The sequence below is a fragment of the Bison bison genome, unplaced genomic scaffold (genome assembly GCF_000754665.1).
Source record: "Bison bison bison isolate TAMUID 2011002044 unplaced genomic scaffold, Bison_UMD1.0 scf7180017864309, whole genome shotgun sequence".
In the NCBI taxonomy this organism is placed as follows: Eukaryota; Metazoa; Chordata; class Mammalia; order Artiodactyla; family Bovidae; genus Bison; species Bison bison.
The window spans coordinates 4,989,398-5,003,695 of NW_011494881.1; the positions used below are offsets into that span (position 1 = coordinate 4,989,398).

The 14,298-nt window shown below is 43.0% G+C and overlaps 1 protein-coding gene across 1 annotated transcript in view; it reads left to right on the top strand.

Moving 5' to 3' along the window:
• Positions 1–284: 284 nt before the first annotated feature.
• SGPL1 (sphingosine-1-phosphate lyase 1) overlaps positions 285–14,298 on the top strand; it is a 36,458-nt gene continuing 22,444 nt past the window's right edge. Inside the window, exons 1-4 of the mRNA XM_010852398.1 lie at positions 285–309; positions 5,760–5,824; positions 5,940–6,105; positions 11,639–11,706. Of these exons, the coding sequence (XP_010850700.1) occupies positions 285–309; positions 5,760–5,824; positions 5,940–6,105; positions 11,639–11,706 (324 nt within the window). The remainder of the gene's footprint in view (positions 310–5,759; positions 5,825–5,939; positions 6,106–11,638; positions 11,707–14,298) is intronic.

The following is a 14,298-nucleotide window of genomic DNA, read 5'->3' on the forward strand; positions in this document are numbered from 1 at the left end:
TGGAAAGGATGGTTATTATTAAGAAAAGAAGCATCATCCCTTGTGGGTCTGGAAATACCTTCTTTGAGTGATAGTAATTTTTAGAATGCTTCTTCTGGTCTAAGTTGTTAATTAAGAAATTTAATGGGGAAAAAATATCACTGCATAATTAGGAAGTTGATTAGGTGCAGTACTGTTTCTCAAAGAAGGTTTTTGGAGGGGAGAGGGGGAAAGATGTGGATGGTGCCATTATGCAAAGTTTGCTTACAGAGTCATGTTCTCTTGAAGGGATTCAAGGACTGAAAATGGTTAATATCATTGGGGAGATCGGTAGGTCCGTGCTGATAGGAAAGTAATTTGTGATGCAAGAATTCTGAGTTTCCTGGACTTAGATGGACTCTGTCACATCATAGTCCTGGCCTCGTGAAAATGTTAAGAAAATAAACCCTAAGTATAAAAAGCACTGAGATTGTGTTGAGTGGAACCTTAGTGTTAATTCCTGTGCTGTTACACAGTCACGTTCTGAATTTAAGGAAGCCAGGAGGGAAATCACTCTAAGACACTGGTTTTAAACCTGAAGGTCATGATCCATTTAGAGGGATGTAGAATCAATTCAGTGGGCCAAACCTTTAAAAAGAAGGAAGAAATAGAAAAGAAATGTAAGTCTGTCACTAGTAATAAAGTATAACGTATTTTGGAAATTTTTGTTTTGTGTTTATATCTTCTGTTGCTATATATGTGAGTTTGTGTTGTAAAATACATTTCTGTGGAACTGCATTGGGAAAGTTTGAAACTCAGTCTAAAAAGCAACAGGCCCTAAATTTACTAGCTTTGTAGATTGCTTGCACCCTTGAAATGACACAGGGGGTGAAAGAGCTCAGTGTTAGAATGCTACCAAGCTCCCAGACACTCCAGCGGTTGCCTTTTGTTTAATAATGATTAGGATTATTGAATAAACCTTTAGATTGGAAATGGGATAAAGAGAAAGAGGAAGTCTGGTTACTTTTATCATTATTTGATAGCTTCTTAAAGTGCTTAATGTTTGAATCTTCACACTAAAGTTGATCTTTTTTCCTTTAATATACTTTTAAAAGATTTATGGTATTCCTTACTTTCATTTTATATACATTCATTGGGCAAAGTGTTTTGTTTTTTCCTACAAGAATACATTTTCAGTTTTCTAACAAAGTATGAAGAAGAGAATGCTTTTTGGTGCAAGTTTCACCAATACCAAGAAGATCCTTGCGTAATAGACCACACCCACACCCACCCCACAGACACACACACAGACACTATTCAGTGAATGTTCTGTGTCCCTTCTGGGTACAGAAATAGAGGCCCAGACAGGTGAAGTAATTTGCCTGGAGTTGTACAATAAGCTAGTGGCCTTCGTAGATGACCATTCATAGCTCTTCTGTTTCCAGAGACACAGTGTAGAGATTAAGTTGGAATAAATAGAAGCCTCTGTAGTTGTATGTTACCATATATCCAAGGTATATTCTACCCAGAGCATAGAGTATAGAAAGAAAATTCTGGGAATGGCGCTGGATTGTGATGTGTTTAGTACTCCTCTGCCTGTGCCGCTGAGAATGAGGGCTGGAAAGAGTACTGGGTACTGTCGGGAGGCGTGGGTTCCTAGTCTCTGCTTTAACGCAAGCCCATCCGGATGAGCTTAGGCACCCCGTTCCACGTCAGGGCCTCTATAAAATGAAAACGTGGGTTTGGTCTCTAAAGCTCTCTTCAGCATTTAGATTGCATGCTTCCCCAGGGCTGGCTTATTGCGTCAGAATCCAGCCCAGGGTTGGTGTTGTTTGCAAGGCCCCGAGGAACTGCGGCCTCCCGTTTGCTATCCAAGGAGATAGCAAACAATACCGCACAGCCCTGTCACGCGTGAGCCGCCAGTGTTGTGAGGTGCTTCTTCGTTGAGGACTGAGCCTAGGTTGTTTGTGGTGACCTAAAAGGACCCTGGAGTGAGGCCAGGAGGTGTAATTTCTGTGACCAACTAGTTACCTATTCAGAAAACTTGCTAGGACCCGTCCAAGTACAGTAGCATTCTATCATTGGAATAAGAGAATACAGAAATACATCTCCTTAAAAGGTGTTTCTTTGTGCTTAAGGAGATGTAGTCAAAGACTTCAAATTCACGGATTCCCATTATCTTCTCAGAGCAATTACAAAGAAAATATACTTCTGCTGAATATAATTTTGTAAACGTTAGCAAGGAATGCCTTTGTATTTTAATAGGCTTTTAACAATGGAATTAGTAATAGTCAGCATTTGCTGATCCTTTGCCCTTTGCCTAATACTAGTATGTTACTTTTTTGTTCAGTCAGTGCTATGATAACATCCAGTTATCTTCTGACATTGGTAACCTCTTATTTTATGGGTGAACTAGGAGCTAGAATCACCAGAGGGAAAACTGATCTGCAAAGCTGGAATGATGGTTCTCCCATCGTCCCGTTCATGCACACTTTTAACCATTTGGTTTTATCACAGCTTTAACACTAGAAGATGCTCTGTAATAATCGAAATTATGACATACCTTCGATGATGGTAGACTCCTCTGCTCTTTCTCAGGTCTCAGCCGGCACTGCCACTGCTTTGCAGCATTGATTGTTGATAGCAACAGTGTGCTCTAGGGAATGACCACCAAGAACTGTGGGGAGGGGGTTGCAAATAAGCTGTGTTTCTATGGATAGCCCTCTGGGGACCCAGGAATTGCCCAGTGCTAATTACTGTATGCCACAGCCTAATTGGTAAGGGCACAAATGTTTTCAGCAAACATTAGTTGAGCCATCCACCCTCCTCCTAAGCTTTCATGCTACTGCTAGAACATGGCATGTAGATTGCCAACAGGAATGTAAAGCAGCAGCATTGTCTTTTTTCACAATCTCCTCCACCATCTTCAGCTTCCCTCCCTCCCCTCTTCTTGTCTACCACAGTTAATGCTGTCACTGCTTACCCAGTCTCTCAAACGAGAATTTGAGAATCTGGAATTATCTGTATGCTTCCCGCTCCATACTTCCTATGTCTGATAAGTTACTAAACCCTGTTTGTTCTACTTCTAAAATTGTTTTTCAAATTGTGCTGTTTTTTTGGCCCTGATATATAGCTCTTGTCAAACCCAGTTTATTTCTGTTTTGGACTATTTCAACAATCCTCTTAACTAAAATTTTTTGTCTCTATAATCTCTGTCCTGTTTCTATTCCTTTCCCATGAAGTTATCTTAGAAAAAAATTGCTCTCTTGATTAATAACCCATGCATTTTGTTTTGTTTTTAATTGTTCTTCAGTTTGCTTTTTTCTTAAACTCTACACCGTGTTCTGGAAATTTCTCATTGTGGTTCATTTAAATCTGTCTTTTTAATGCTGCTAAGTATGGATATATAAAATGTATATATTATAGTTTATTTAACTGTTTCTCTATCAGTAGATGTTTATGTTTGTTTATATTTTTTTCTTTTGCTGTCACAAAGTGTACGTCCTTGAACATGCACATAGATACAAACAGGTAGATACCAAAAATTGGAATTACTGAGTCAAAATGAATGTACATTTAAAATGTTAATGCTGCTGCTGCTGCTGCTAAGTCACTTCAGTCGTGTCCGACTCTGTGCGACCCCAAGGATGGCAGCCCACCAGGATCCCCTGTCCCTGGGATTCTCCAGGCAAGAACCCTGGAGTGGGGTGCCATTTCCTTCTCCAATGCATGAAAGTGAAAAGTGAAAGTGAAGCTGCTCAGTCGTGTCCGACTCTAAGCGACCCCATGGACTGTAGCCTATCAGGCTCCTCCCATGGGATTTTCCAGGCAAGAGTACTGGAGTGGGTTGCCATTGCCTTCTCCGTAAAATGTTAATAGATACTGACAAATCACTTACAAAAGTACCTGTCAATTTATGCTTCCATCTGTGCTTTTTTTTTTTTTTTTAAGATCATTTTAAATCCGGACCTAGTGTTCTCCTCCTAGCCTCGGTTCGCTTGTGACTTGATGTGTTCCCTCATTTACCTGGTCTCTGTCAGCCACTGTCCCAGCCTTTGTTCGATACAGCCTGTCTGCCAGGCGCCATGCTGGGTGCTGAGGATGAATTCTGGAGAAGACAGAGTCCGGTCTTTGCCCTCATCTTGTGTGTGCTCTTACCGCACAGGGCTTTTTGCCATTCCCAGGCTCCCTGATGCATTTGCCGCTATTCTTCTGTCTTCTGGGTATGAGTTTTTGTTTTTTCTGCCTAGAGACTTTTATTTGGTCATTCTATAGATTTTATCCTTTGTCTTGTCTTCCCCGTCTCCCCACAGGTAGAGAGAGGTAGGGCTTCCTTAGTGATCTGTCTTAGCATCCTTCTTATAGTGTTTATCCTGAGTAGTTCTGATTACTCATTTATTTATGCGTGTGCCCATGTGTGTCTGCGTGTGTATGTATGGCCTCTCTCATTAGATTCTAAGCTCTGTAAGGGCAAGAAGCTACACTGTTTACCTTGATGTTCCCCCAGCTTAATGTCTTAAACACTGGAGAAGCTTCATAAATGTTGAGGAAGGGAATGAATGGCAAACTAAAGATGAACTTAATTTGTCTGGGGCACTTGGGGGGCTTGTGAATATGGCTGGGATCTGGTCAGTCTTCAGGTCCCCAACCGTGCAGGGAGATGAAGATCATGAGTCGACTGCATGGCACATTGTCATAAGCTCTGTGTTGAGGCACGAGTGAATTTACTCTCATGAGTTGGGTATTCTGGTGACTTTTCAGAGGAGAGGGCTTTTTTTTCTTGCTAGTGCTAGCTGTTGTGAATGATTCATGTCATAAGATACAGTTCCTTGCCTTAAGAGTTTTTGTCAAATGGGACCTTAGAGCAGAGATGGGTGGACTATGGCCTATGGGCCAAACCTTGCCTGCTGCCTGTTTTTGTATAGCCTGTGAGCTAAGAATGATACTTTAATTTTGCAACTGTTTTTATAAAAAAGGTATTTTGTGATTGTGAAATTACATGAAATTCAAGTTTTAGCATCTGGAATTAAATTTTGTTGGAACACGGCTCCCTTCAAGTCTTCACCCTCTGTTTTGTGGCTGCGTTTGCTGTGGTTGCAGAGCTGAGTAGTTGTGACACAAACTGTTTGGCCTGTAGTACCTAAAATATTTAGCCTGTGGCCTTTTACAGAAACAGTCTGCTGCCTTTCGGGTTGTGTTGTTGTTGCTCAGTTGCCCAGTCGTGTCTGACTCCTTGCGACCCCATGGACTGCAGCATGTCAGGCCTTCCTGTTCTTCACCATCTCCTGGAGTTTGCCCAGGTTCATGTTCATTGGTGATGCCATCCAGCCATCTCATCCTCTGATGTCCTCTTCTTCTGCCCTCAATCTTTCCCAGCATTGGGGACTTTTCCAGTGAATTGTCTGTTTGCCTTTTGGGTTAAAGAACGGGAAAGATTCAAATAAAGAAGAGAAGAAGAGAAAGATATTGAGAGGATTAGTTTGAGTTAAGATAATGGGATGGGTACTTCCCTGGTGGTCCAGGGGTTAAGCATCCACTTCCTATGCAGGGAATGTGGGTTCGATCCCTAGTCGGGGAACTAAGATACCACGTGCTGTGGGGCAGTTAAGACCATGTGCCACAGCTGGAGAAAGCCTGTGCCCCTGCAGCGACCTGGTGCAGCCAACAAAGAAGACAATAGGACAGTAAATCCTGCAGTCTTCCAGAAGTTTTAGACTGAAATGATGACCCAGCCTAACCTTTTATTTTACAGACAGAGGATCAAAAACTTTGTCAAAGTCCACGTGTCTGTTAAGGGGCAGTGTCCGCTGCAGTTCCTGGAGCAGAAGCTTTGCGGACTTCAGAGGATGATAAGATTACTGCTGGGGTAGGGCCACATCATGAATGGCCTTGCCCTTGAAAACATAAGGTTGAAAAACAAACTAAGAACAGACTTCCTTTCTCTCTCTGAAAGTAATATTTTTTTTCTTTTGTATTTCTAGAAGGCCTTTGAGCCCTACTTTGAGATTTTGGAAGTATATTCCACAAAGGCCAAGAACTACGTGAATGGGCACTGTACCAAGTACGAGCCCTGGCAGCTGATTGTGTGGAGTGTCGTGTGGACTCTGCTGATAGTCTGGGTGTATGAGTTTGTCTTCCAGCCAGAGAGTAAGTATACTGCCCCCCTCTGTAAAGGTACAGTGGAGTGAATACCAGCTTTGGAACTCGGGGCTAACGGATTGGGCTAACCTCTTGCCTGGTTGGTTTGGTTCTGATTTTTAAAATCTATTTAGATAGAAAGGGCATTGCCTTCTGACTGGTAACGTTTTAATAGGACTCTTGTGTGACTGTAAATGTTTATGTTGATTTTTCTGGATTTGCAATTTACATTAAAACCCCTGAGAGATTAGTCATCATAAGGATCCAGAGTGTGGCTCAAACCCTCTTCACTTTTACTTTCTTGCCTAGAACATAATTGTGTCACCCAGAGTTCTCCAAGCATGGATTTATTGCTTTCATTGTAGGCTTTTTTTTCAATAAAGATTATGTGAAATTAGAACAGCACCCATGCAGCGACCATGGGAATGTCTGCTGTGTGTCAGGCACTGCCATGCTCTAGAGATATCTCTGCTGCTGCTAAGTCACTTCAGTTGTGTCCGACTCTATGTGACCCCATAGATGGCAGCCCACCAGGCTCCCCCGTCCATGGGATTCTCCAGGCAAGAACACTGGAGTGGGTTGCCATTTCCTTCTCCAATGCATGAAAGTGAAAAGTGAAAGTGAAGTTGCTCAGTCGTGTCTAACTCTAGCGACCCCATGGACTGCAGCCTACCAGGCTCCTCCATCCATGGGATTTTCCAGGCAAGAGTACTCCAGTACTCCAGGGTGCCATTGCCTTCTTCGAGAGCTATCTCTACAGTACAAGTAATACAGGGTCCCTGTCCTCTTGGAATTGAACCTCTGCTGTCAGGAGACAGTACCCTTTGAGCTTCCTGTGCAGGGACTCCGGCAGCCAGACTGATGGGAAGAGAAGGCCACTCCTCAGGGAGTGTGGAAACTGAGAAGTTTGTAGTGATCAGTTTGTCCATCTTCATCTTCATCTTCCTAAGACCCCGCTCACTTTCCCTGCACCACCCCCCCCCACCCGCCTACCACCTGGTTGTGTGTGAGCTCCTTACGAATTCTTCCCCTGTGGGTTGGGTTGGGTAAGTCAGCAGTAGGAGAGGTGATGGGTGTTCCGTACACGCCCCTGCACCCCTTCCTCACCCACAGTAGGGTATCTGAGTTAGAAACATTGATGAGACTTCCTTATCATTTCCCATCTGTTTAAAATTTCCATTAACTGTTTGCTTCCCTGATAAAACATCTATTTGAAGAGGCTCTTCAACTGATATTTTTTTCTGCTTTTTTTCTTCTTCCCCTAGGAAAGTCAGCTTAGAGGCCAGATTCTGTTTTATCCCTTTACCATGATGACTAGCCAGCCATCCGGTAACACTGTGCCACATTGCCAAGTTATAGCAGAGTTAGCATTGCGCTTAATTAAAGTAGAGGTGAAATGTCCTTAGTCTCTGCTCCTAGTGCTTGCAAAACTTTCTCACAAATTCATGACAGATTAGACAGACTAACCCTTGTGCTTCATCTGCTCCATGGTTTGGAAACAGACGCAACCCTTGTCCTTCTGCTCAGGCTTATTCCTTTCCTGGGAAGCATTTGATTCAGTGCCGCCCACCATTCTGTCTGATTCCAGAGGGTTCTAAGGAGTAGCAGTTCTTGCTTTTTTTGTTGTGATGAAATATATAGAACATAAAATGTATCATTTTACCCATTTTTAAGTGGAAAGTTGTGACATTAAGAACACTTACATTGTTAGGGAGCCATCACCACCACCTTTCTCATAATTTTAGGCTCTGTGCCCATGAAACTTGAACTTCCCACTACTTTCTCTCCTCAGCTCCTGGCATTCACTGTTCTGTGTGCTTTTCCTTTTAAAGTGGCGCATTTGTAAATCTGAACTACAGATTTACTTACTCACTATCATAAGCATGTCTTCCTGTTAGAGAAACTATCTATTTACTTGGTCTTGGTCAGAGACCTTGGTCAGACCGGAGTCAAGGTCAGAGACCTTGAGGTTTATATTTCTTCAATATGCTGGGTATTAGCTTTAGGTATTTACTTGTATTTTCCGTTGTGCAGCCCACAGTGCCCGTGTCCAGTTTGTTTAACCCATAGTAGCAGCTCAGCCATCTGAGGTCCTGGAACTTACCTACCTGCCTTTAGTGTTCAGAAACAAGTGTGCCAGCTCTGAGCACGCCATGAGAAAACTAACACTAGCAGTGTGTTAATGGTGTGTGCCATCTAAATCTTCGTGAACTCCAAGCCATTGCATGGTTTTTAGTAACATTTTTTCTTACTATAAAAGCAGTACATTTTCATTGTATGAAATCAGGCAATATGGTAAACCATAAGAATAAAATTGAAATCTTGTTACCTAGAGATAGCCACTGTTTATGTATCTGTATGTCTGTCTATGGCTTCCCAGGTGGCTCAGTGGTAAAGAATCTGCCTGCCAATACAGAAGACACAGGAGATGCAGGTTCAATCCCTGGGTTGGGAAGATCTTCTGGAGTAGGAAATGGCAACCTGCTCCAGTATTCTTGCCTAGAAAATTCCACAGACAGAAAAGCCTGCAGGCTACAGTCCATGGGGTTGCAAATAGTTGGACATGACTGAGCAACTGATCATGCATGCACCCATCTCTTTCTATATCTGAATTATACAAAATTAATTTCGTAGGTTGAAAATTGCTGAATACTGGCAATTTCATATTGCTTAAATACACAACACACTTTTTATTTTATAACTTCCAACTTGAACTTTAGACACGGATAGAAATGTCTTCCCTCCAGAGATCAGGAAATTTTGATAGAATTGCCAATTTTTTTAGCACCTTGCTCACGTAGAAGTGTTCTGTGTATTAGTGAGCATCAAGTTCCTTTTGGTGTATTGCCCTAGAGGAGTCTAAAGTCTGACTAGTGAAAAATTTTGCTGATCTTCAAATTCTGCATACCCTTCTGAGGGAGAGAGGGTAATTGTGGAACACGGCATGGACACAGGTAGATAAGAACTGGACGCGGCAGGAGGGTAGGGCAGGGTTGGCAGTCTTCTAAGGCGTGATCTCTCTTCTACTTCTCTGTGGTTATCAGCTCACATCCTTCCTCACTGATGTTGGTTTTACCTGTGGGATTGTCTGTAGTTCATCAGTAGACATCAGAGTTCTGTGGTTGGAGGAGGTTTCTAGCCATGACACCTTGGGCAGTGCCCTTAAGCCTGTTAGCCTGTTTCCTCGCAGTGAAATGGGCATACTTATACTGCTTTACCCAGTCAGAGAGTGCTGTGAGGCTTGAGTGGCATCACTGGTGTGAAGGGATTTGTAAACTAAAAAGAGCCATGCATTGTTGTTGTTACACTGGCATTTCCTATTTGATTACCTTAAAACATTCTCGTTACTTTTCTTTCTGGACCTCTGGGGGTTTTTCCTGTTCTAAAGAATTAACTCTTACTGCAGTGTAGTTGCTTTGCACTGTTGTGTTACTTGCTGCTGTACAGCAGAGTGAATCAGCTGTCCGTACGCATGTCTGTCTGATTTCCTTTCCATTTGGGTCACACAGAGCACCGTGCTGGAGCTCCCTGAGCTGCACAGTCGGTTCTCACTAGTCACCTATTCTGTGCACAGTGGTGCACCTTCTGTTAGTCCCACTCTCCCAGTTCTTGGCTTTTACTTTGGAGATACTCTTTTTAGGTCTCGACCACTGGTCTTTTCATTCTTAATTTCTCTGTGTCTGATCTGTATTCTGTTCTTTTTACTCTGTACCATGTTATCTCACAGATTTCACAAAATTATGTGTTCTCCTCCTCCCAGTCACATGAATGTACTTTCAGACACCTGATTCAGCTTGCTGTTTTAGACTTCTTTCTACCTCATTAATTAATTACTTCATCCATTAAAATAGGGAGTAGTTCTAAATCTTTACAGCTTTAACACTGTTAGAAATAATCAAATAACAAGCAGCTGAACCATCTAACACTAAATGCTGCTCGTTTGATGGATTGTTGTGGTGACATTTAAAAATACACTTTGGAAGAATTTTTAATAATGTAGAAATGCTGTAAATGAGAAGAGAGTACAGTATTCTGTGTACCATAAGATTTCAGGACTGAAACAAAATACTCTAAAATTTAAGCAAAAAGTAACTGGTTTCAGCCCTTTGTCTTAGTCAGCCTGTGTCTTAGATACCTGCTTTTGTCCCAGACATTTATAGAGTGTCAACCTCAGTGCTAGGCACTTACGGATGCACCCTAGGCAAACACTGCTAGTAAAGATGCATAGCACCATTTAATAAATACCCGTAGGTGGTGGAGACACCTTCTTTGGTTGTTGAAAGCTACTTTTGGGCAAGGAAATTGGAATGCCCATATCTCCTAGGAAAGCAGCAAAGTTCATTCAGTTCATGCCTTGTATCCTTGCAGAAAGCATAGGTCTAGATTCCTTTGAAACTCATTTGAGATAACTGAAAATTCTGTTGTGCATGTAAAGCAGTATAGAGTCCTAGGAGTCCAGGACTAGAAACACAGAGACTTCATTTAAATCCTTGCCCCATCACTGATATGATCCTCGGCCTTGAGCAAGTTATTAATGCTTTGATCCTCAGCTGCCCTTGGACAGTAGGCAGTGCCTTCTATGCCAGCCTCAAAATCTTGCTGTTGGAGTCAGTTGAGATACACTGAACGTGAATTCATTAAAAGGCATGACTGTGTATTTAGATGCCATGTATTTATAATAATTGTAATTTACAGGATCAGGATTTCAGATTTGTCCTATGCCCAACAGAATGAAGTCTGATTGGTGTCCATGATATCTGAAAGCCTTTCTAGGTCCAGAAAATGTTGTTGGGATATGTGTTGAATGAGAGACTAGAGCACAGATTCTGAGAAGATGCATGGGTTGGTCATTTATTTTGAGGCAGGGGAGAGAAGCGTTGAGCGCCTGGCAACCTTGGGAAGGTAAGGAAGTCTGCGGTATGCTTGGCCCAGCAGTTGTGTTTCTGGGAACTTATCCTGCAGATATGCTCTCATGCAGTACAGCATGTGTTACAAGGCTGAGCCATTTCAGCGTGGTTTGTAACAGCAGACATCAGAAACAACCTAAGTTTCCATCAGGAAAGGGCAGGTTAAATAAACTAAGGTACGTCCATCTAATGGAATACTCTACAGTTGTAAGATTGCATTAGGGAGCACCGGTCTGTAAAAGACTGCTGCTGAGTAGAACAGGTCTCGTGCAGTGCTGGAGTATGCTACCTTTTGTGTAAAAGAGACAAGACAAGAACAAGTCTTTCCTCTTGCTTGTATATGCATACAGAAACTCTGGAAGGGTATCTAGAAACTAGTAGTAGTCGTACTAAGCTGGGGGTAGGATGAGGGTCTGGGGGATAGATGAGAGTGTGTGTGTGTGTTTATTTTTTTGAACCATGTTATATTACTTGTTCAAAAATTAAAAGTTATTTTTTTGTTTTAAGAAACTTACCTTTGTAATCTGAAGGCAAGTGTGATTACAGAGGACATGCTGAATATTCAATAGTTCATACATTATGACTATCAGGTCATAATCCATGGGAATTTCAATAGAACCATTTGTTTCTTTTAGGTTTATGGTCAAGGTTTAAGAAGAGATGTTTTAAGCTTATCCGGAAGATGCCTATCATTGGTCGTAAGGTAAGCGGAGTCATTTCACTTTTCCCTACTGCTTCCCTCCCCCATGTTCATCACACCTCTTTCTATTTACTAAAACTAGGAGTTCAAGGGGGATTGGGTGCGTTTTGTCCCCCATCTCCAAGAAACATTTGATCACATCTGGAGACATTTTTGGATATCAGAAGAGGAGGTGAGTCCTCTGGGCATTGAGCGGACAGGCGCGAGGGATGCTGCTCAACATCCTCCAGTCGCAGGACAGGCCACGCAGCGGAGACCCATCAGACTCAGCGCCGGAAGTGCCACAAGTGAGAAGCGTGATGACACTCTCTCCGCCATATTTGACCAGAGGAGGAAGGAGATGTCTGTTCAGGAAAAATTTGAAATTAGACAACCTGACAGAAGTGACAGGAAGCTTTGGAACAGTATTTGGTGGTGGTGGTTTAGGCGCTGAGTCGTGTCCAACTCTTGCGACCCCATGGACTGTAGCCTGCCAGGCTCCTCTGTCCATGGGGATTCTCTAGGCAAGAATGCCGGAGTGGGTTGCCAGTTCCTTCTCCAGGGGATCTTCCCGACCCAGGAATCCAACCCTGGTCTCTTGCATTGCAGGCAGATTCTTTACCAACTAAGCTACGAGGGAAGCAGAGCAATATTTGGCTGAGCTGAATTTAGATACTTAGCAGGGATTGAGTGCTTACATGGTTCAGGGTTGGCAGGCTTTCTCTGTAACAGGCTGGATATGAAGCGTTTTAGGCGTGGCAGGCCATGCCACATCTGTCAGCTTTTCAGCTCTGTCCCTGTGGAGGGAAAGCAGCAGTAGAACAATGGGTGGAGGAGTGGGCCTGTGTTGCAGCAAGAATCTCTTCATAGCCACAGTCCACACTCGGCCTGTAGTTTGATTAGGCCTGTAGTTTGCTGATCCCAGGTTCAGAAACTTAGAGAGCAGAGCTGTCCTCTTGCTCTTTGTTCGTATCTGTAGTCTAGTCTGCTCCCTTCACTGGCTCCTCTCTGACCTCACCCATGCTCAGGATGAGACAGTCGCCTCTGCCTTCCCACGGGTTCTTTATCACAGATGAAGACAAATAGGGCAGGCCCCTCTGCGGGTTCTAACGAAGGCACACGACCCTCGATGGCGTCATCTCCCCTGCCTCCCACCTTCCCCCTCAGCTTTCCTGCAAGCTTTCTTTCTTTTTTGGCTTTCAGTTCCTTTCCCCCTTGCCTGGCCAAATCAGAAAAGACGGCAGTTACTTCCAGCCTTTGACTGATGTTCATTCAGACCACTGTGTGAACTCTCCCAGAACTTTGTATTTTTAGGTTCATTTCCTGTGGGGAAGTGGAAGTAGTAACGGCTGGAGAAGGAGAGAAATGAGGGCTTTTATTTGACCCTTAATCATATTAAGCCCTGAAATCAATCTGCTGTAGTCCTTAGAGAACAAAGAGCAGGGGAGAAGAAGGATACAGAGGACAGGCTGATTACAAGGGAGAAGAGTGTTTCCCCTTATCATTTCCTGTATTTTTCCCCTGCCCTTATTCCTTACACTTTGCTCCTTACATTTCTAATTTTGATACAAATGAATGCTGGGGTTCCAGAACCCATTAAATTTATATGATAACAGCATTGGAAGATACTATTCAATTTTGTTACTCAGTAAATACAACAGCATTGGAAGGTACTTAGAAAATGTATAATCACCTTTCAACTTTCAGATGCAGATGTTGAGGTGCAGAGACAAAAGTTACTCGTTTTGAGCGAGTGTGTGTGTCCCTCCTCATTCATTGAGCGTCTGCTCAGCGTAGGTACCATTCTGGGTGCTGGGGACATAGTGTAGGACCACTTGGGAGGCCATGCCCTTCCCACATGGAATCTACATTTCAGTACTAAGGAAAGACAGAAAATGAATAAGGAAGCAAATGCATACGAATTTCCCTTTGAGATAAATGCTGTGAAGAAATTAAAATGCAGTGGAGCTTCTGAGGCAAGAATTGATGAGATGATTTGAGGAAGTGCTTGCTGTGCTTTCTCATACGCCTCTTATGGTCATTTTTGTCTGTTTTATTACAGTAGCATCTGTGCATGGAAGCCCAGCTTTCATAGTTCTGGTTACATTTATGCAGCACAGTTCTTTATTTAAATCTAAAAAATATCTTCATGTCCATCACATGCTGCCCTGGCATTGTCCAGGAGTGTGCCCTGGTCTTCCTGCCAGTGCCTGCCTGATAGACTGTTACAGACATGCTCTAAAGGAGGGGCTTTCCCTGTGGTTTTTTTGAGGGCCGCATCTAAGACCGTCTTGGATTCTAATCATCCACTGCTAGAGATGAGACAACCTAAATGCTGGGAATGAGACATCAAACTTTAGCAGACATAGGGCTGAAACCATGTCACTGTGACACACACAAGTCATAATGTGTAGCCACCCTTCCCTAAATCTGCAAACCAAGAGTCTCTCATTACCACTGGCAGCCTCTGCTGTATTCTTCCTATCTGCTCTGTTCCTCCCCTCCCCTCTTACCCTAGCACTTTTCATTACCTTGATTTTCTGACTGTGATGCTTACAGATAAGCTTCAGGACAGGACTTAGCCCTGCCCCACCTAAGCTGTGAGATCGGAAGAGC